General features: G+C 31.0%; 1 protein-coding gene across 1 annotated transcript in view; it reads right to left on the bottom strand.

The window, feature by feature from the left end:
• LOC106457846 (spectrin alpha chain-like) overlaps positions 1 to 23,983 on the bottom strand; it is an 85,138-nt gene that overhangs the window by 9,525 nt on the left and 51,630 nt on the right. The window contains exons 22-41 of the mRNA XM_022383894.1: positions 23,515 to 23,664; positions 21,832 to 21,924; positions 21,297 to 21,431; positions 20,438 to 20,698; positions 19,776 to 19,826; positions 18,442 to 18,678; positions 17,757 to 17,938; positions 17,038 to 17,137; positions 16,545 to 16,586; positions 15,147 to 15,295; positions 14,039 to 14,332; positions 13,286 to 13,448; positions 12,371 to 12,640; positions 10,532 to 10,845; positions 9,831 to 10,059; positions 9,415 to 9,561; positions 7,215 to 7,473; positions 2,885 to 2,961; positions 2,263 to 2,399; positions 777 to 849 (exon numbers count right to left, since the gene is read on the bottom strand). Of these exons, the coding sequence (XP_022239602.1) occupies positions 777 to 849; positions 2,263 to 2,399; positions 2,885 to 2,961; positions 7,215 to 7,473; positions 9,415 to 9,561; positions 9,831 to 10,059; positions 10,532 to 10,845; positions 12,371 to 12,640; positions 13,286 to 13,448; positions 14,039 to 14,332; positions 15,147 to 15,295; positions 16,545 to 16,586; positions 17,038 to 17,137; positions 17,757 to 17,938; positions 18,442 to 18,678; positions 19,776 to 19,826; positions 20,438 to 20,698; positions 21,297 to 21,431; positions 21,832 to 21,924; positions 23,515 to 23,664 (3,363 nt within the window). The remainder of the gene's footprint in view (positions 1 to 776; positions 850 to 2,262; positions 2,400 to 2,884; positions 2,962 to 7,214; positions 7,474 to 9,414; positions 9,562 to 9,830; positions 10,060 to 10,531; positions 10,846 to 12,370; positions 12,641 to 13,285; positions 13,449 to 14,038; positions 14,333 to 15,146; positions 15,296 to 16,544; positions 16,587 to 17,037; positions 17,138 to 17,756; positions 17,939 to 18,441; positions 18,679 to 19,775; positions 19,827 to 20,437; positions 20,699 to 21,296; positions 21,432 to 21,831; positions 21,925 to 23,514; positions 23,665 to 23,983) is intronic.

The raw sequence follows: 23,983 nt of genomic DNA, 5'->3' as shown, positions 1-23,983 counted from the left end.
GAGGAGATTAGCAAAAACTGACATTTTCTAAACCAACTATTAAATGCTGAGGCTTTCTTGGCAAAGGTTAAGAAGAGGTCTTCAATCTGTAAAAGATGAGGAGATTAGCAAAAACTGACATTTTCAAACCAACTATTAAATGCTGAGGCTTTCTTGGCAAAGGTTAAGAAGAGGTCTTCAATCTGTAAAAGATGAGGAGATTAGCAAAAACTGACATTTTCAAACCAACTATTAAATGCTGAGGCTTTCTTGGCAAAGGTTAAGAAGAGGTCTTCAATCTGTAAAAGATGAGGAGATTAGCAAAAACTGACATTTTCAAACCAACTATTAAATGCTGAGGCTTTCTTGGCAAAGGTTAAGAAGAGGTCTTCAATCTGTAAAAGATGAGGAGATTAGCAAAAACTGACATGCAACATACAAATATGTAAATTATGTGTATGTTTTACGTTTACGTTATTTAACCCATTGACTGCTGATTCACTGTATAGAGTACGGTCCCACTCTGGCAGTTGAATGCAAGTTGCTGTATACAGTTTTTTGGCTTTCAGAAATTCTATGTGCATTTAGAGCAGCCACAGTCAATGGCTTAATATGTGATGTAATTAAATGTTTCTTCTTCAACAGATACAATTGACTTGACCTTATTCAGAAATAACTACCGAATTTCATAACATTCACTTCTCATTTTAAGAAAGTAAAATACAGCAACAGAAACTTCAATAAGTTAATTTTCTTTACCATACGTGAATAGCTGAGCTAAAATATATTATACCTACCTGCTTAAACTGATCTTGCATAGTCAAGAGACGATGTTTACGGGCCTCTGATGCTGCCAGGAGGTTGTGCCACCTATATATATATATATATACATACACAAATAAATAAAGAGGAATAAGACTATTATGATCTGAATTATACGTTTTAACACTAAACTAACCTCTCTAATAATATAAAATGACCAGATATGTACTTATTAAAGTAAACATTTACAAGAAATCATCTAGAATCTTCTCAATCTAGCTAGATGATAATGATGCAAGTCTGTGTTACACAGAGAAAGTTTTAAATTACATAAGATCTACTATTGTGAGATTTAACAAGATTGAAAGTATGCTTATTATACAGGTTGTATGATGTTAGTGTAGTAGTAGATTGATTTATTGAAAAAGATTGTTTTAGCACTACTGTGTTAACCCATTAGCTTAGTTGGTAGAAAACTTGTCTAGTGTGCAAAATGTTTCAGGTTTTAATCCAAGCAGCAAAGAAATAAAACTAAATAACCAAAAATAAAACTGATACCCAGTGTGGGCACCAGTTTCTCTGTGGTTCAGATACATGTGAGACCTCTCACGCACCAGGCAGTTGATCTACCAACTGAGTTAAAGGGTAAACTTCCCTAGTGCTTCTAGTAAAGCACTTTTATAACAAATCAAACAAATACATGGTTTGAATAAGTCTACACAACTATTGTAAAAAAAAAACAAATGGAGAAGAATTTAATTTAAGTATGAAGTTGACAGCAAAATTTAGTTGTAGTCAACAAACTTTAATAATCAGTCTTTGATATCTATGTTTTATGAAAGTTTTAGGAGTAAAAAATGCCAATACCTTGTGAGCTAAATTTTACATTAACTTCAGAAATTCACAAAATTCATAAACAAGTGTTTTGAAGCTTAAAATAGTTAAAGTTTTGAATCTTAGAATAAGTGGTATTGTCATGCTTAGGGATTCTTCAGAAATTCTAATAAATACCAGCTAAAATAAGTTTGTTTACAAGTTGAAAATAAGTATGAAAATGACTATATAACTCATTTAAAATAAACAGGTTGTAAACTGCTAGAGATTTTTTATCATTAACTGAACAATGATATTATTAATAATTTTGTATTTCAATCTGCAGAAAAGTGATTGCTTGAATTCCATTATTTAGTTAGTAAAACTTTTAAAACAAAAACTTTTTGTAGATTTCAAACTCATTTCAATTGTTTTTTATGTAACTTGTGTGGTTATTTTATAATATTGGTGCTCAGTATTATATTGACTTTCATTGTCAAAAATGTAGTTGACATGCTTTTCTGATAATTTTGGTTTATAAATCTAATAAAAATGTTTTTATCGATAGAAAGCATTTTTTTTTCATCTTTTAAAATCACAGTATTCAATCTAGTTACAAGTCAAGTCTCAATTGGATGGCTTCATTATTCAACAGTTTTTGAAGTTTCCTTTTTCAACTAAGCACCTACTGTCCATCAGTGTACCCACCTGGTCATAACGTCATCATGACGTTTCACAATAGCATTGGTCTGATCATGGCTTCCTACCAAAAGCTGTTCTTTTAGTTGTGTAATACTCTGAATTCCTTCCTGTTCAAAAGCTGCTAGTCCAGCATCAAATGTTTCCTAATTGTTTATAAAATAAATAATACCACTACTCATTTTTTATTAGACATCAGAGTTGAATAGAGATTGAAAATCAATAGACACTTTAAAACTAGTTCCTTCTCCAAATTTACATTTTTATTTCATCAGCAAATACAAAGAAATAAAGAAATATATATTAGGCAAAAAGAGAATGTCTATAAAATTAGATTAATATGATATTTATTATATCAATTGTAATGTTTTGCAAAGACATAAGGCAAAGATATTTTTTGCAACTATGTAAATTATACTGCATGAGTCAAAATGGCCCTAATTAGTACCACAAAAATACATAATTATGAGGAAATTGTAGAAACAGTTAACAAAAAAACATTATACAGATACAGCTTATCATTACAATATCCATAATCATTACTATGAAATGATGTTTTTTTCCATAAATAGCAAATGTTACTTGAAATGCATGACTAGATTAAGGTTTCAAAAACTGAAACAAAACAAACCTGCTTTGTAAGCAGAGTCTGAACTGAGGATAGATCTCGACCATAATCTTCAGAACGCACATGAACTTCCTTGTCCGCTATTTGCCAAAGAAACAAAATACATATGTTTAAGTAGAACAAAATGTATTCCACAAAATACCCAATATGCAAAATACAAATTTGCTCATTTTATTTTTATACTGGTAAGATTCATTGTAATGACTATTAAAAATATTTTAAGATCTTCAAAGACCTTTTGTGGAAAACAAAAAAGCAGCACATATAGTAGTGAAAATAAATATGAAGAAATGGTAAAACATATGCATTACATAGGAAAGTATAATTTAATGTGAACACAGAAGCTTAATTTACACTAGACTGATTCATAATGAAAGTCTAAAATATGTATACCTTACTATCTGTTGTGTAAACCCTTTGTTTGTTTACTTGTTAAGTTTTGTGCAGGGCTACTTGAGGGTTATCTGCAATAATGTTCATAATTTTGAAGTAACAGGCTAGAGGAAAAGCAGCTAGTCAATATCACCTTCCACCAACCTGTGGATTACTCTTTACGAACGAATAGTGGGATTGACTGTCACATTATAATGCCTCCACAGCTGAAAGGGCAAGCAAATTTGGTGATGGTGATTGATCCTGAGTTGAGCTTCCAAACCACCAGGCCTTGCCAAGCCATGTGAACCTTTAGTTTTCTTTAGAACATGATACTTCACCCATATATAAAGAGCTTATTGTTAAAAGTACATTTAATGTTCATTCACAGGTGTAACAATACCATTTTTATTTTTTGTCAATATTGATACCAAGTATGATACTTGTACTTATAGTACAATACTGATCAAGTATTTAATTAATACATGATTTAATGCCAAAATTAAAAAATGTACACACAAAAAGATTTTTTAATTTGCCAATTTTACATTACATAATGTCTAAAAATAATTCTGAAAATACACGTATCTGAATGATGTTCAAATGAATCTTTAGCCGAAATTGTAAGGAATTTAAATTGAGAAGCAAAATTTTGGAGTTCCTGATAATAACCAGTACTTCTGGCAAGTCTTTTGAGAAAGTGCATCCAAATGAAGTGTTCACTTGTTGAAATGTGCTCAATTTTGAAATAATTAACATTAAAGATAATTATATTTGATATAATTATTCTGATGGTTTGTGTGATACTATTATATGATTATATATGATCTTGTTCAGTATTGGCCAATATATAGATGGCACTTGTTTCATCAAATATTGGTTGATACCGTAATTAACTCCTGTAGCATGTTTCACAAACTTCACCCGGTGGCTTGGTTATCTCTTGACATTTGTTATATTCATGAACACTCAAATTCTCTCAGTGATGTCCATATCTGAACACCACATGTCCAGGACAAAGTAGGGGTTTTTGTGTTCAAAATGTCTGTTTACTATCAAAGTCATTTTCTTTTCTTTCATATCACACTGAGCATATTAGTAAGATTACTATTCTGAAGTCATATCCCTGGCCGATTAGTCATGTCTGGTAGAATATCATGGTACATCAAATCCTGTTTGTAGTTTTCTACTGTCAGTGTATCATCACTTTATGAGAGGAAATATAACTCAAAGGATGTATGGATCTACCCCAGCTGTTGTATTTTGGTAGTGTTAACCATTCCTTCTCTGAATGTTCTGCCACTGATTATTGCTTAACAATTCAAACTTGACTTCACTGGCAAACTACACTTATCAAGTCTATCTTAGCATTATCATTTGATTGTAACTATCCATTGTAGATATAATACCATGCAGCTACATGTCCATTGAAGCTACACTAAGCCAACTTGTTTCTTATTGTTTTCAGAGTGACTTAGACATTTATACTTGAAGCCAAGTTATTGGCTGGATCCTTCTTGGAACATTTTCTATCTTGAAAAAATCATATTCTGAAATTCTTGAGGTCATAGTTTTAATTTCCCAAACCAATTACACCATTTTACATACAGCACCCACTGACACATGCAGTTTGGCTGAAATTCATTGCATGGCATAACCATCATCATTGAAAAAGGTAACTGCTACATGTTTCACATGGCATATTTTCTTCCTGGAGGTCAATATTTTCTTCAATATACATGCATCTGGAAAGGTAGTACTGAGTGCTCAGCTGAAATAGCCAATAAGCTGGTGTGGTACATTCTTATTTGCAGTTTGGCAATCAGTCACAGAGTACCACATACCAATATAGCTTTAATGTTTGTGTGTTTGTTTTTTTAATTGTGCACAAAGCTGCATGAGGGCTATCTGCGCTAGCCGTCCCTAATTTAGCAGTGTAAGATGAAAGGAAAGGCAGCTAGTCATCACCACCCACCGCCAACTCTTGGGCTACTCTTTTACCAATGAATAATGGGATTGACCATCACATTATAATGCCCCCATGGCTGAAAGGGCGAGTATGTTTGGTGGGACGGGGATTCAAACCTGCGACCCTCAGATTGCGAGTCGAGTGCCCTAACCACCTGGCATTGCCAGGCCTATAGCTTTAATACCCTACTGTGAGCAAATGTATCATCTGTGAGGTGGCTGGCATGAGCTATACATGGTTTATATTGGTTTCTGTGTGTAGTCTCCATACTTATTTCCACTAATGTACATCTAGCTATTATATACTTTACTAATTTGTTTATTTCAGGATGTCTCCATAAAGTAGGTCCATTTAAGACTTAGTATAGAATAATATCTTCCAGCATACATGTAGAAATTTAAGTCTATTTCTTCATTCTCAACAGAATTAACACACCTTATAAAGATGGCAGCACTAAACATAAGAAGGAGGCAGATAAATTGCCTCAACTTTATAGAAAACTCCATTTATTTACACAACAAATGATTATATTGTGTCTCAATTGCTTGCTTAAGCTCTGCCAGTAATGTTGCCATATATTAAGATTAGTTCTGCAAGGCAAAGGCTAAAAGCAAGGATCTTTCTCCAAAGGGGCACAAGATGGAGAGCCCACCCATATAGTTCTAAGTTAAGCATCACTATCAAAAACTGTTTTTCTGACCAGATGTTCAAAGCGATATATCAGAAGAGTATTAACAGTTGCAATTGAAAGAGAAAGGAGGGGTCACAAAACTTTTTTATCCCTTTTGTTAATACCTATTCAAGATTCTTGATTATCTTCAAGAAAAGTTCATTTATTGTTATTTTTTATCCTCACTATATTCTAGCTATTTTGAAGGTACATTACTATACAAACTTGCAGATGGACTATTTTGTCTCCTATCTAGTAATACTAAGATAAATTTCTCAATAATGACTATTCTATTCCAGACAAAACTTTTTTCTTGGTATACTTAATATTTTAGATTAGCCTTTTTCTTCATTTTTGTACGTTTGTATTTTTTATTTCTAAACAAGCCTATCTGTATAGTCAAGAGCCATTTGTTTTAATTTGCTACAATTCAGATTTAAAAGAATTTCACTCATATAATACAAAGAAGTAACTGTCTTTCAAGTTATTACAAAATTATGATTATTATATTCTTATGCTATGTAGTGTACAAAATAATTTAATTTTTTTGTCTCTTTTTTGTACACTGTAGTTTTTGTAAGTTTATGAAATTAAAGGAGTCCTGCCAAAAATGTCCTGCAAATTGTGTATTTTACACATATAGCAAAAACAATCCACCTCCATCATATGATAAAATTCCTTTTGAAACATATTTAACTTCAGAAGGAAGTGACTCATTAGAAAACTTTGGGAAAAATTCAACTTAAAAATATATTGCTTGATAATACAAAAACAAAGCTGAATACATAAGAGAAAACCAAATCATGGACAGTTTAGATGCAATTGGCATTAACATATATACACACACACACAAACATTTTTGCAAAGTAAAAGTTATTGCTAGAAAGTTTAGTAAAATTCTAACAAAAAAAAACAAACACTATCAGTTGGTCTGCTAAATAATAATGGATAATTAATTATGTTACTATGTCACGTTATTCAAATAACTAAAGTATCTTAGTTTATCAGTGGTGAGTAAAGGACTATACACAGAAAACTATAAAAAGTTTGTTACAAATGAAAATGATCACAGACTTGCTAAAACGTTTTTATATTTAGAAGTAAATTAGACAAAATAAAATGGTCAATATCCATTTGGAATATGGAGACATTTCTTACTAAATAAACATTTAAAAGATGTTACTAAAGGAACAATCGCTGATATATTTGTCTTATGCATAAGAAACCTGAGTTCAGAAAAGTAGTACTTTCACTACAACAGGGTTGATATATAATGTGAACAAAGAGACAATTAACAAGAAGCTAAATGTAAACACACTTACCAATCCAACTTTCAACAACATCAGCTTTCCACATAAACTGTAAGTAAGCAGAATTATCCTTCAGCTTGCCTTTCCTGGTAATAGTTCCAGCCTCTAAGGCATTCAGTCGATCCTGAAGTTGTTGTAGACGCTGACGAATGTTGTCAGCATGGTGATTTCCTTCGGCAATAAGCTGTTCACCTGCTTGTGCTATATCTCCACAACGTTCTCGATGTACGGCAAAGTCAAACTCAAAGGCTTCGTGCTTCTTCAACAACCCCTATAATAGATGAAGCATGCTAATTAATAAAAAAATTCTTAATCTTTTGAACTCCAAGTTTTAGATGAATTAATTATGCACTGGATGCAATGGCACTGATATTGATATAGGAGTATTCATTTTCAAGCTATTTACATGACTTAAGATGATATAAATATTATTTTTTACTATTATATAATTCTGTTAAAGCAAAATGGCAAACAAAAGCCAGCTCTTCTAAACAGATAGATGTGCAAAATTACTAAAATATGAGTGTTGACATTATATTCAAAATCAGAGTTTCACACAAGTTGGCATGGTAATGAGACATGCAAGCAAAATATGAAAAGAGACGAGTCTAGAATGCTGACAGTGCTGCTTTAGATACAGAGCCAGATACTACAGAATCAAACTGTAAAATACTTTTGAAACAGAAAAGGCCAATACATTGTAGTGATAAAGCTAAGGTGGAGCTACAAATGTAAATCTCTAAACATTTCAGTAAGTTTAAGCCTAGAGTATGTATTTGTATAAGGCTTAATCACAAGACTGTATATACGTTCCTATACACTACAGATTTAATCATTCACAAAACAAGAGATCAGTGAAAGCAATATAACATTCTCTAGATAGACAAGAAAAAGCAAAACATACATATCAAAATTACTTCACCATCAAACAGCCTATAATACTATTGTATCTAGTATTTTTTTACAATAAAAAAGTAAGAGGTAAAAAAACACATCTATTTAAGTTAAAATATCCTATGATGCATGTTACCACTTGTAAACAGATGAAATACTCAGAACAATGCTTCAATTTACTGTAAAGTCATCTGCATAAATACCTTTAATGTAAAAAGAGACAATGATGTAATAGTTATGGTATGATAAGTACAATACACACACACACATATATATATATATTCCATACCAGTTAGTTAGTTTGTTGTTTGTAATTAAGCACAAAGCTACACAATGGGCTATCTGTGCTCTGCCCACCACGGGTATCGAACACCCAGATTCTAGCGTTGTATGTCTGCAGACCTACCGCTATGCCACTGGGGGGCTACCAGTTAGTAATAAAATAAATTAGTTACATGAGCTCGTATTTGTTTAAACCAAGCAACAAGGTGGAAAATTGTTCATGAGTATCAGAAATTCACACAGGTCTAAAAGGGTTAGTAAATCACGTTAAAATACAAAAAAAAAGAGTAAAACTAATATTTCCAAAACAAAGTGATAGTGTTTTAATATTTTTTTTCTTTTTGACAGAAAATTTAATATTTCACATGCCTTAAAGTTAATATGTAGATTCAACTGAATAATATTTCAAGTAATGCATGCTTTTTTTTGCTTGTTTGTTTGTTGTTAAGTGCAAAGCTACACAATAGGTTATCATTGCTGTGCCCACTATGGGTATTGAAACTCAAGTTTAATATTAATAAGCCTTCAGAATTAGTGCTGAGCCATTGGGAGGCTTTTCTTACAGCAAATTACCATTTATTCCATAAAAAAAATATATATATAGAAAATATGCAAGTTTTATACATTTTGGTAAGACTACATAAATAAAAAGTGATATTATTTATGTTACATTTATAATTATCATTTTGCCTACAAAACTTCATATGCACATTCCCATTAGCTATATTAGCTAAATTTAGTAAAACTTTGTAAATTCATTCACAAAGGTAACAATTACTTTCCAAATATATAACTTAATTTTAACATTTTATTCAATTAATGTTTTCTTTGTACTTAATTACATAAACATGTTTTCATTGCATTTAAGTTATTTATGAATCTTTTATATACTTTTATGCTTAACCCTGTGAATGTACCATTGATTTTGCACTTAACTGTTAATATGCTTTCATGGTAGATTATTAAAATAAAATACAGTATTAGCAGTTTGGGGATTGAATGAGTTTTACAATTTTAGTGGCTTAAAATGTATTACCTGTACAGCAGCCATGTTGTCACCATAATCTTCAACAGATAAAAGTTGCTGTTTTTCTGAAATCCAGGCTTCTTCTTCTTCAACTTTAGCAAGGAACTGCTGGTAGGTCAGTGATTCTTCAAGTTTATGACCTCGTTTACTGGACATCTGAGTAAAAATTATTTTACACATGAGCAAGGCAGAAAAAGAATAAGTATCCAAATACTGATATCTTAAAATTGACAAAACATACACTTGTAGTCAACATCAAAACGTAATATATATTATCTACTACATTATACTTTAAATCTCCATAGAATATTTTTTAAGAAAATATCATAAAATTAATAAAAGAAAAATCTTCCCCAAGAAGTTTAACAAATTATAATGAAATGCTATTAATAATGCTGGCAATGTCTAAGGAAATGTAAACTGACCTCTTTAAGTTCTTGCCATGCTTGGTTCAAAGTCTTCAGCCTCTGTTCAATTTCAGGCACACCAATGTTTGACTCAGCCATTAGTTTTTGGCCTGCTTCTTGAACGTCCTGAATGGCTGGTTCATGAGAAGCTAGCTCAGCTTCAAATCTCTTGTGTTTTTTTCGAAGATTCTGGACTCCAGTCAAGTCACGCCCATAATCATCTGAGCTAACTAAAAGCTTTTTTTCCCTGTTCATTTTAACATAAATATGTTTATACATAGTGTTAAAATGTTTGTTTTTTAGTAGAAGTTTAGAAAAAACTGAACTTATTTTAACCCGTTATAGAAACTATTTAGCTAAATACAAAAGTGTATCTGAAAAGTGAAAAAACAAACAAGTGTTATGGTATAATATATTCAAGATTTAGCAACAAGTATTTTATGTACATAACATTACTGCTTTTAAATAAACAATAAAATAAAAATTATGAACAAATATCAAGAATGCAAAAAAAACTACAATTATAACTGATTTATACATTACCAGCTAAATTTCCATGTACCATTTTTGTTATAAATAGAGTCTAGACTTCATCATAATTTACACACATTAATTATTCAGGTTAGGTACTGCTTTTTTCATTATTAGTTACCAAGACATATATTAATTACTGTCTGTACATTTTATCCTGTGAAAAAAATACAAAAGAAAAACCTTACTTAATCCAGGATTCTTCATCTGCGATATCCCTGAAGAACTGATGGAGTGTGTAAGCCTCATCTAGTCGAGACCTACGATATGCAGCAAGTGTTTTGACACGTTCATATCTCTCATTTATTGAAGTGCGCCTTTCATGTATAGAAGTTGAATCAAATTGTCCTGATTCCACCAGACTGTCAGCCAGGTTGTTCATGTCCTTTATACGGTCATCATGAGCAGTGATATCAGCTTCTACCAGCTGATGCTTTTTGATTAGATTTTGTACTGATGCCAAATCCTTGCCTGAGTCTTCTGTTTCCAGTAGAGAATCAACCTAAAGCAATGAAAAATTCTGTGTAAAATTGTTTTTAGTGCAAAGCTACACAATATATTTGTGGTCTGTCCACAGCAGGGAATCAAATGCTAGATTTTATCACTGTAAGTCTGTAACTTACTACTGACCAAATAGAGATTACATGTTTAAAATAATATAAGTTCCTACAAATGGATTTTTCACACTTACAGTAACAAATGCTTACAACAAAAGCCTTCTACACAAACACTGTATGCCAAGAAGGGTACAGAGAATATTAAATTTCTTTATCATAAAACCAATAATTTTTCATTCTTTTTCAATCTTTATAAATACTACAACCAAAAACAAAAGCTATTTGACCATGATATGGAAGACTTTTACATAAGGATTGTAATATTACATGCTTACATAAGCCTTTAGAGTTTCAAAGACATCTTTATCTGAGAGCCAATACACCTAAATACAATCCATTTATCAAAATGCATGTTTTAAGTATATAAAATCAAATGTGAATCATTTAATACACACACAATTGATATGTTTAATTTAAATAAGAAAATTACTGACTAGCTACAGCATCCCTGAATACATAATAAAATTTCTGTGATAAAGTATTTATTATCTGGCAAAAAATGTATTAAATAATAATGTTGAACAGCTTCATCACAGACGGAGAAAAGAATGATAAAATGATCCAATGTTCTTTATATATATACAGTGAGACTTTTATAAAATATTTGATATTAACAAGAAATATTCACATGAGTTTTGGGTCTTCTCTTTTGGCTGTCTTCCTGGTTTTGGCTTTGTTAGCCTGCTGAACTGAAGAAGCATGTTTAATTTGGGCATTTTCAAAATTGAAATGTGCTGCAGGTAAAATATGCAGGTTATTAGAGTGCTGTCCGACTGGACAAAATTTGGATATGTTGTGTCAATATGTCTCCTTGACAATCAAGTACATGTAATGGGGAATTTCAGCCAATGATTATGACTTTTTTTGCTTCAGCAATACCAAGCATGGGGCACATGTATACCTGATTAACTTATACAACCCATCATGATCTCTACCAACCTACTCTCAGATCTAATTACATGCCTAATGCAGTGCATCTTTTACATGTACATGGCTGGAAGAATGTTAAAAAGGTAAGCTTGTTTGTCACAGCAGAAAGCGCCATCATTTTGTGCAAGTCGCATGTTGATGGGTACTGCAACAGTTGAGATATCGGCATGACAGTAGGATGGTTTTTCATCTTTATATTGTAGAAAATATGACATAAAGAGGCAAAAATAATTCTAAATAAAATATATTCTATTCAGTGAAATGTTCATCAATTCTTGTTTCTAAATTAAGATTTTTAGTTTAGAAAAAACTAAAAACAGAATTACAGTAATAGTATTTTTTCTTACAATATATAGATGCAAAAAATCCTTGCCAAAGCTATGATTTATACAGTTTTAAATATGTACAGTACTGTACACATCAGAATCTCAATGAAAGGTTTAAAAACATAATCCAGTGTTGTGAAGAGTTGAAACTGACCTCACCCAACCAAAAGTCTAGATCTTTCATAGCAGCATTAAATGTTCTTTCCTTGTTTGCTTCCTTTAGCTTCAAGCTTTTCTCTGAGGATTTCTGTGTTAGGTGTTCCCACTGGTCAGCAATGGAGACAAGTCTGGCTTTAACTGCATCTTCTGAACCAGCACACTGGTGTTTGTCAATCAGGTTTTGACCAAGACCAAGGACAGCCTGAACTCTGTCAGCATTAGCAGCAAGTTCAGCTTCAAAGGCTTGATGTTTCTGATGCTTGTTCTGTTAAACAAATATCATTCAAATAAGCTTTAACAAAATACAATTAAAATCCACTTCAAGACCAACAGTGATAGTCAGTTCTTAAAATCTAGTTGAATAAAAGAATACATATTACATAGGCAAGGAAAATAAACTATAAAATTAATGAAAAATCAATCCTACTGGAAACACACATGTTGATTGAAGTTTTGGTTCAGTTTTACAATACTTTTCATTTAATTATTTGTTTTCATAACAAAAGTATTTAAGACCATTACTTTTATATTTGAAAGCAGTACCTGAAAGTGTGTGTGTGCATATATATATGTTTTAAAATGTCAAATCTTGTTTTATTCCTACAGATTATTTCATGTTCCATCCTGCATTAGATCCTGGTGTCAAACTTGTAAAATCTGGTTTGGTTGTTTTAATAAAAAGTATCAATATATTTATGTATCTAGTTGAAATATTTCATTTACTGTTTTTACATAACACTGAAAATATAAACACTTAAATTGATTAAAACAACGCTAATTCTTAATAATCCTACTTAATATTGTTCACAATGTAAATAATACAAGGGCAAATTAACTGCACACAAATGTTCTCTTTATATGATGAAAGGATTTAATTAAAATTATTTACACATTTTTCCAATTTACTCACCTGAATATTAGCAGGATCTTTGTAGGATTCGTCTTTAGCTATTTGTACCTTTTCTGCAATCCAGTTTTCTATCTCATCAGCATCTCTACTAAATTGTTGTAGAGACTGGGATTCACCAAGTTTTGACCTTTTATCAATCAGAGCTTCTTTTAGGTGGTGCCATCTATAGGTGAAAAACGTAATTCATTGAAATATATTTTATCTTAATATGTATCAGCAGTTCTCAATCTTTAATAATCCGAAGATCCCTTTAATTTAAAATTATTTGGCAGATCCCCAAATCTATCGATATTTTCTGTTTTTAAAACAAGATTCTGTGTAGATGAAAAGCTGTATTCCAAAATTAGTTGTTTTAATTCATACAAATTTTATTTCATAAAAAATATGTTTTATAAATAATATTTTCTAAATATTTTTGTGAAATTTCACATGACTCTAAACTTCCTGGAATACCCTTGCAGACCCCAGTTTAAGAAACGCTGTTCTATATTATAGGCAGAGTTTCTCAAATCCCGAGCCCCAGGTCACCCTATCGTACCCCCAAAAAATTATACCTGGCATCCAGAGAATGTTTAATGAATGTATATTTAAAAAAGTGTGATTTTTGTACATAGTAATATTTACAATATAAATAACATCACACACAAGATTGGTATAACATCTGAATTTCCAGTAAATAACAAAATACCTTAAAAGGTCCAAAATTGACGTCCAATTAAGTAACATTACAAGATGAAAAAAAAATGCACTCGCCTATTAAGCACCTGTTCCTTCTTTTCTCTGATGGCATCTGAATCATAATGGTCACTAGCAATCAGCTGATCAGCCATGTGTGCCAAGGTTGTTATTTTTTCCTCTTGTACATTGATAGCTTTGTCAAAATCTTCATGTTTTTTTATCAAGGCTTCCACATTGTCTCCTCCCATGTCATCGGAGCTAAGGAAGGCCTCACGACTGGCCATCCAGCTCTCAGCCTGTTCGCAGTCTCTGTAGAACAGCTGGAGCTCAAGGCACTGGTCTAATTTCATACGTCTGGCAATCCATGCACTAAAAGATGCATAATTAAAAACAAGAAACACAATTTGTTATTCTCATACTTCTGGGTTAGATTTGTTATGGTCAATACACATGTTTCTTGATAAAAGTGACTTTCTCACCATACCGATGTTCTGTTTCTGTCCTTGAAGGCACTATTAGCATAATTAGGCATCACCATAAAAAGAAAACAATGAATAAATCACTCACTCATAAGTATTAAAAGCGAGCTCTTAAATACTTCACTTGTAATTTTTATTATACAAAAACAAATAAGCAAAGAGAAACACATAACTAAGTGCAAGATTTCAATTCTTAAAGTTGAAAATACGATATTCAAAATTTTAATTGCTGCTTTATAAATGCAAGTACCACCTAAGTGCTTTTGTGGAAAAGATCAAGCATTTTGTAGTCATAAAGTACTAAAATTAAACATACAATCAATAATGACTGATTATACAAGTACTGAAACTTTCCTAAGTGTAATGCAGTTTCTGAAAAAAGGTTTTTATATTATTTACACCATGCTTAGCAAATTACTCACGTCTTGTTTAATATAATTTAATATTTCATATTTTACCTATCAATATACATTTTTAAGTGTTTTAAATTGTGCAAGATGATTGAGATATAGTGAACCATTTCAGTGTTTTTATAAATAAAATGATCTGTAACTTCAGAAAGATTTGGAATCATCTTATTAGCTTCAAATCTTCATCCACATCTCCTCTCAAAATGAGAAATTATTCTATTATATGACACAATATATATATGTATATACATATACTATATTTTATTATAATAATATATACATGTGCATGCTTACTTCTCAAGTTCTTTATGTGCTTCATTCATTTTCTCCAGCTTTTCCTGAACTTCCACACTAGCATAATGGCCACTTTGTAATAGCTGCTGTCCAAAACGATCAAAAGCTTGGAAAGTCCCAGATCGAGCATCAATTTCAGTTCGATGTTCCTTAAACCAACAGAGTATTCTACAGTTTTTCTAACGCAAAATTTGTTGTTGATTTTTAACATTTTTACATATTTTAATTCCAATGGTTAAAAACTGACTCCCATTTACATGAAAAGCAGCATTTGCACATATGCTTCTATATAAGAAGTATAAAGTAATGTTATCCTAAAACCTCTCTGTAATACTCTACTCAAGAGCTTAGTTCACCATAATGCAGATTTTAGTACATCTTTTATAACTTTATAATACATCTTTTATAACGTTATATATATATCTGTAGAATAGCCTCTTTTAAATGTTACTTTTACATAATAGTATTTTTTCTATATCACTAAGTAAAAAGTAGGCTTTTTTATTATACTCAGCTTGATTTTTGAAGACAATCTTTTAAGAAATTGTAAATGATTGCACAAAATCATAAAATCTTAAACTTGATTTTTACAAAATTAAATTAAAAAATATTAATATACAAGAGAAATATTATACATCCACATCTAGATATTTTCACTCTGTATCACTATTTTCATAAAAGACTAATTAATTTTTCTTATTAAATAAGACACAGGTTAGTCTAGAATAGCTGATCTACAAGTTCAAAATCAACTATTTCTAATATTAATTGAGAAGATGTGCTGTTAAGGATCTGATTTAAAAGAATTTTTCCCTATGTCAGAATGCGAACGAAGGTCTAATAAATTAGACAATCATTTTTTGCTTTTTCTAAAAACAAATATCAGGGGAAATTGTGAGTTTTGGTAAAATTTTTGAAGTTAACAAGTAGAAGAAGTGACTATACTTTGGTAGGAATTAGTTGTTTCCAAAAAGCTACAAGAAGTCAATTTTTTTTGCTACATGGTATATATTAATTTGTCCATGAACATCCACAACTTGATTATAGTTTGAATTTCATTAATTAAATAAACTTCATGTGTAAAAACAAAACAAAAAACAAATCATGAAAAGAAACAAAAATTTCATGCATTAAAATTAAATGAAAATATCTAGTGTTTAGACAAGCATTATATTCCTTTTAATAGTTTAAACAAAACAAGTTTATAGATTTCAAGAGAAAAAAGAAAAAACTGTTTGTTAACATGACAACTAAAAGTGTCATGTTTTTGTGTTGAGGTACACATGTATGTATAAGCAACATTTGGTCAGTAAGTACGTGGAAAATCAATCAAACCAGAAAAAAAAGAAATATCCAAAAGAAAAAGAAGACAAAAGGCAGTTCTCATGATACCTGTACCTGTGGTATGCCATAGAAAACATCAATCTCTGCCTGGTAATTCTATAGAAAACAGTACTAGTATCAGTGGTAGTGCATACCATGTATTTAACACATAACAAATTTATGGTAACAAAGTACTGATTTATTATTTTCTCAATCTTTCAATAAAATGTTAGAAATAAAAAAAAGAACATTTTGAAAGACATTAATAATGCAAAATAATAAAGATGACGTAAGCATTTTGATAAAAAGGGCATTATATAATCCAAGCTATATTAAATTAAGAATGTGGAAAAATAAAAGCAATATATAAAATAATAAAACTGATGAGAAGGTAAAACAATAATAAATTACACAACTAGCCATGAAGGCCGAAATTATCAAGTGAAGTATAAAGAAACAAAACACTGAAAATGCAAATATAAACTAAATAATACTTATGCACTAGGAAGGTTTGCAGTTGGTAATAATGACCAATGTTTTTTTAGAGAACATTTCTTAATCTTTCTACCTGGTGGCGCTCTAAAAGAGCCTCAGCTCCAGTGACATCATTAGCCAACTCTTCAGAAGACACCAAACTGGTCATACTGCCAATCCATGATGTTAGGTCCCTACATATTGGAGAATATAATTGAAAGTATTCTTTAAATCTGTCCCTTTCTGAGAAAAGTGCATTCAAGTTACGAAAGCTATAAATATTTTACCACATCAGAAAATGCTTAATGAAAAATGTACAAGTTATAGAAATATAACCGTAAGATGATACATGTGTCTCAACTAATTAGTTATTTATTTAGTGTTATGTGCATGTATACATTATTTTATTCTCAAAATAACTAGCAATGAATCATCATTACATTAGGAAAAAATTTGTAATTATCCTGAAAACTTTAAATTATTGGGAATAAATTATTTTTTGCTGACTGTATACCTTTTGATTGTAAACCTCAGATATCATATTTTTGGAAAACTACCACTGCTTACAAATAAATTTTGGTGAATTAGTTCCAGAAAATATTATTCTGGGTGAGTATTGTTGTTGGTCTTTGATTAAATACTTAATTTTAAAAGTTTCATATATATGGTAGATTTTGACTACAAAGTACCACAAAGCATAACTACAGGTACATGCACTTACTACATGTTTTGCTCAGTTTTATATAATTAGCTTAGAAACCATTATGAATTATAGCTCAATAAAAAGAAAGAATTTTGTTTTAATAAACCTGCCTGTAGTCAGCTGAAAAACGCTGGAGGTCATATGAGTCCAACAACTTTTCCTTGCGAGCATTAGCTTTAGCAGTCAACTGTGTCCATTCTTCATTTATCTCTTTTTGCTTTACATAGATTGTCTCAGCTGAATCAGGATGTGTCTGCATCAATCTACTGGCAGTTTCATCGAGTTGTTTGATCTAAATTGTTTTGATTGATTTGTTTGCAGAAAAGATTTCATAATAAATCATTACACAATGATTTATTTCAGTATAATACACTTTTTCTGTAACATATATTAATACTAATTCATCACTTTCACCATCTTTAAAATGAATATAGGTAGCAACTGTTTATCACACAACCTTTTTTTAATTAACAGTTTATAAACACATAGAAATAAACATTAAACTGATGTACAATAGAGCCAAATGTTTAAAAATATGTGTTCTTATTGTAAATTTTTGACTGGATGATAGAGCAATAAGAAAAAAATACTTATATATATATATACTTTATACTCCTATGGCATTTTTGAGTAAAAAAAACAAATTGATGAAATAACAGCTTTTAAAAGAAAAAAAACAGAAAATATTTTATACCTTAAACCTGAAATATCTATTTGTATAATAATATTTTTGTCAGTAGTCACATATAAACAATATTCTCAAAGGAATATCATGGAAAAGTAAATTTAAAATACCCTGTCTCCCAAGGCAGCTAGATCTCTTTCTAAACCTTCATGTTTTCGTTGCAAAGTCTGCACACTTTGTAGATCTTGTCCATAATCTTCAGTTTCCAGTGCTTCATCTTTCTCCTGTATCCAATCCTTGGTTTCATCCACATCTCGGTGGAATCTCTGAACTTCATGGGCTGTACCAAGTTGGGTTGCTCTCTCAGAAGTAACATGTTGAAGGTCTTGCCATTTCTGATTTAAGTCCTGCAGTAAATAAAAATTATTGTTTACTCTTCTTTCTCACCTGTTACAAAATATAAGTTCACAGAGACAACAACCATAACTAAATTTTTTATTTGCTAGTCTCCTTTTCAAACTGATAGAAGAAAATGGAAAATGTACACTTAAAATTATTTTACTTTTACCTCCCACAATACCTGATGACAATAGTAAGTTTGGTTTTATTAACATAAGTTAGATAGACAGCTCATTGTATAGCTTTGTGCTTAACAATAAAACAAACAAAACAATTGTAATTTTCATCATCTTTTATAAAGAAAAGATAATGAACAAACAATATTCTGATAAAATAATTATCTATGACCTTACACATATAAAAGTGTCAATTTTTACATAATGAAGAAAAACTTGTATAAAGTTTTCGAGTTTTTCAGTGACTTTATTAGGCTTTTGCACTTGCATATATAATGAAGTCAGCTTGTTTTTTATGAATGGTTTCATTGAACCTTTAATGAATGTAACTTGTACTATCTAAAGAACAGGACAGATTCATAAGCTCAGCATTTAAAGCACACTGTCATTAATTTGAGTTGGCTTTTTGCTTAATAGCTTCTACTTTTTAAAGTAAAATCAGCTTTTGGAGTACATATTAATAAGGTTAAATATGTTCAAAAGAAGTTTGATGATTTTCAGTCTGATCTAAAAGCTAATGAAGTGCGATTGGCTGAAATGAATGAGATTGCTACCCAGTTAATGAACCTTGGACAGACAGAGGCAGCTTTAAAGATTCAGACACAAATTGAAGTAAGATATATGTATATCAAGTTGTAGAGTTTTTTGTTGAATTAATCGAATAACTGCTCTAAGACTGAGTCTTACTAATTTACTGATCCTCTGGTGAGTCAGTGATAAGTTTATGGACTTACAACACTAAAATGCGGGGTTTTATTCTTTTCAGTGGATAGAGCACAGTCCATTATATGGGTTTGCACTGAAACACACACTCATTTATTGAACATTATTTCTACTGCACTGTTGCAAGGTTTAAGAATTAGAAAAATACTCTTCCTCTGAGGCATTATGAGAAATGTCTTGAAATACTCTTGTCACATCACAAGCACCTCAACTTGTTCCAGATCTTCACCAACCTCCTGAATGTTTGCAACTTGTTCCTGAAAAAATAATTATATATTATCAGTATTAAAATATCAGGTTTTCCATCAGGTTTCCCATACTTTCAAAAATGTAATATTTGTTTATTTTTGCTGCTTGATAACATTCATAAGTAGATAAAAAGATGTGAATAACGATTTTAAATTTAGATAAATAACTGAATCCTGACATAGGTTTGAGAATCCAGAACCTCCGGCTTGTGCTAGTGCTCTCAACTTATCTTGTTTATGGATAATTAAGTATTCAGCTTCTGTAATGAAAAAAGCAGTGAAAGATATGTTCACAAGCATTCAGCAAATCAATAAGACAGAGTCATAGGAAATGGTAAGGTCAGTCAGGCTATGGCTTGACCAGTTTTTCATGGCATTTATAGCTACAACTTATGCATTAAAACTTGCTTCTTTTAATTCAATACATTATGTCGTGTGTATGTAGTATTCGTCGTTAAAATGGCTCAAGATTCAATCTCATAGCATTAAATTATCAAAAACTTCTGGGGGGACATGCTCAAAGACCTCTAATGTGGCAATGGCCTGACCACTCAAAAATTCCTTCCTACAGCAATATAAGATAAACTAGCTCAAAAAATGCCAAAGTCAATAACAGCTACCTTGTCTTTGATCCATTGTGCAAGCTCAGCAGCTTCTCGAACTAACTGGTAGGCCTTGCAAGTCTCTTCCAGTTTCCTGCAGCGCTCTCGGCCAAGAGAGAGCAAGTTCTCATACTGAGCTTCAATCTGAGCTTGTCTAGCAGAAATACTGTTAGTGTCAGCAAGGTTTTGTTGGCTTTCAGACAGACCAGCTTCAATTTTTTTTACATAAGCAGCTGGCACAAAACCCTGTCGATCGTTAACTTCCACCTTCCACCAGTCCTAGACAACAGAAAAAAGTAATATGATCATTAAATAAAAGTTTTACTTTTCAACTTTATGTTTTATTTGACCATGGCATCAAATTATAAACCATGTGAATTGGTAGGTCAAAAAAAGGAGAAAAAAAAACTGAGAGTCTGAAATACTAAAGTGTACTACAGAATGGTCAACGTATTATACATGTAGTTCAATATTAATTTTTTTCTAAGTTATTGTTTTCCTGTGTTTCAGCAAAATGTTTCCATCTTCATTTCTCAACTTTAAGAAAATGGATCAACTTCCCAGATTTGTAAAGTTTTTTGAAATTTGATCATTCAAAATGAATTCTAACATTTTGGAAAATTGGTTTAAGTATATAAATAAGATAAAACAAAATGAGAATTCTCCAAATGTTTCTATAAGCAAGTAAAGTAAATTTTAATATACTGTATTTCTAAAGTAAATATTCCTAGCATTCAAATTTTACGAACATTTGAAAGAACTTGACAATATTTTTACTTCAATCTGAGAGTGAAAACCAGAAATATCATACCTTATCTTTACTGGATTACATTTTTAATGTAGTGTAACAAATGAAAATAAAAATAAGTGGAAATACCTTATTGTTACTATTCAATAATGTCAACACATCGCCTTTCTTCATTGAAACTTCTCTTGGGCTTTTTTCTGTATAGTCGTATAATGCCATAACAAATTCCTTACCAGCTTGGTCTATCACAGGTGTTTCTTGTTGCTGTTAAAAAGTAAAACAAAAGTAAGATTTATGTTGTATTTTATAAGAAAACAATTACACCAAAGAAGCCATGTCTGGAATAGGGTTATTAACTGTCTTATTAAATAGTATGTTTGAAATTTCATGCAAGACTCTGATTTCAGCATTTTATTAGCTTTGTAACTCTTGAATATATTCAATATATATTACAGTGTAAAAATCTTATAATGGCAAATAATCATGCATGTGTTTTTTTAATGTTATTTTGATTTTCATCAATTCCACTGTTAGCTATAAATAGATTTTTAATTAATTCCCCTTTCAAATCAATGTTAATATCCATGCTTCTGTCATTCTAGTCTATTGACTGATATATTGTACTGTTTAACATGTATTTACAGAATTGTTTCTAAAAACTTACACGACAGGCTTGTGCTTGTTCTCTCAAACCAGATATGGTGTTGCCAAAAGCCTCCAGGTCTGCCATAAGTGCTTCTTGTTTTTTCAAAAGGGCCTACACATTCATTTATAAAACACATATATATATCTGTTTATAGAAAAGGGACAAACTCAAAAAAGGTTGATAGAAAAACAATTATATGCTCATGGCTATATCATACTAAAGGTAGCAAACAAATGTTAAAAATTTACATATTTATCATGTATAAAACCATAAAATAAACAAGCATTTTAATTATTTTAGGAATATTCATACAGTAATACTCTATCAAAATTGAAGTACTACTAGTAAATGTTATGCATTAAAGTGAGTTTAATCTGTTCTTGCAGAAAGAAACTTCTGTCCAGTTCTCTGTTTAAAGTCAATACTAATTTTGAATACATACTTTACACCATTTATTGCTTAGTGTCAAAGAGCCAGCATGGTTTCACTAAGGAAAAGTCTTGTTTAACAAATCGTCTGACATTCTTTGAGGATGTTACTGCAAAAGTTGATGAAGGAAATACTGTGGATTTGGTTCACCTTGTTTTTCAGAAAGCGTTTGATAAGGTGCCTTTGTTACAAAAATTAAATCTGTGGGTGTGGAGGAAATGTTATTAAATTGTATAGAAAATTGACTAGAGAGTAGCAAGCAGAGAGTAGTAATAAATGGAGTTAGATCTAACTGGATCACAGTTACAAGCAGTGTGCCTCAGGGCTCTGTGCTAGGTCCTTTGCTGTTTGATTTATATTAATGATATTGACTCTAGAATGACTAACAGAATTTTGAAGTTTGCAGATGACATTAAGATTTTTAGGGTGACTAACTGTATCAAAGATGCTGCAGACTTACATGGAGATTTAAATCATCTGATGCATTGGACCAGTATGTGGCAGATGATGTTTAACTATCCTAAATGTTAAGTGATGCATGTAGGTTTTCACAATTCAAATTATTGTTACAATTTGAATGGGAATATATGAAATACTGTGATCGAAGAAAAATATCTTGGTGTTGTGATAGAAAAATCACTTAAGTCATCTAAACAGTGTATTGTAGCTAACAATAAAGAAGGATTTTGGGTAGCATCTATAGAACTATTGAATAGAAGACAAGAGATATTATTGTTTCACTGTATAGATCACTTGTATTTGTACAGTTTTGGCCTCCCATCCTCAAGAAGGACATTGAATTGTTGAAGAAGGCTCAGAGAAGAGCCACTAGGATGATATCTGGGATGGTGTGATTGTCCTATGAGGAGAGACTAAAATCTCTAAACTTGTTTTCTCTGGAGAAGAGAAGGGTAAGAGGGGATTTTACTGAGGTGTTTAAGATTATTAAGGGTATATAGATCCATCAAACTTTTTTGTGTTTAGCAGTGAAAATAATAGGACAAGGGGTCATAAATTCAAATTTTTGTAGCATAGGAGTCGTTTGCAGTTTAGATAGTATTAATTTTCAAACAGGGTGGTTGGCTTCTGGAATGAGCTGCCTTCAAGGGTGGTGGAGGCAGAAAATTTAACTGAGTTCAAGAAAAGATTGGATGAATACATGAGTAGTAAGGGGTGGTTATAGTTGGGAGCTGGAAGGACATCTTTGATGGGCTAATAAGCTTCTTTTTTATCCCTTTAAAATTTTATAAAGTTATGAATTCAATATTTCACCTCAGCTGAATCTTCATCCTTTCCAAAGTCTTGGTTTCCAGCAATGGGTTCTTTCTCTTTCATCCACGATTCTGCTTCATTGGCATCAGCAAAGTACTGGTGGGCTTGAAGAGAATCATCCAAGTCTTCTTTACGCTGCCGAGCTTTGTCCTAATGGAGGAAAAAAATATATTTATGGATTTTATTCACTAATATCTCTATATGAAAACATTTTTTAAAAAATTATATTGCTTTAGCTTTGCTTAAAGCATACTAATTTACACATTTGTGTGTCTGAAAGTAGCTTGCAATTATTATGATTAAAATATTAACTTTTCATTTCAGAAGTGCATCTTTACTGTTAATAATTCCAGTGCATAAATTATTTTTCAACCAATAATATTAGTTTGGGAATGTATTAATATTATTAATACCTTTTTGATTTTAAAGTGTTTTAACATTAGTGACACTAAATACTGATAATTATGTC

The sequence above is a fragment of the Limulus polyphemus genome, unplaced genomic scaffold (assembly GCF_000517525.1).
Source record: "Limulus polyphemus unplaced genomic scaffold, Limulus_polyphemus-2.1.2 Scaffold381, whole genome shotgun sequence".
Taxonomy (NCBI): domain Eukaryota; kingdom Metazoa; phylum Arthropoda; class Merostomata; order Xiphosura; family Limulidae; genus Limulus; species Limulus polyphemus.
Note: the sequence above shows the minus strand (reverse complement) of the source record. Positions and strands in the feature narration are given on the sequence as shown.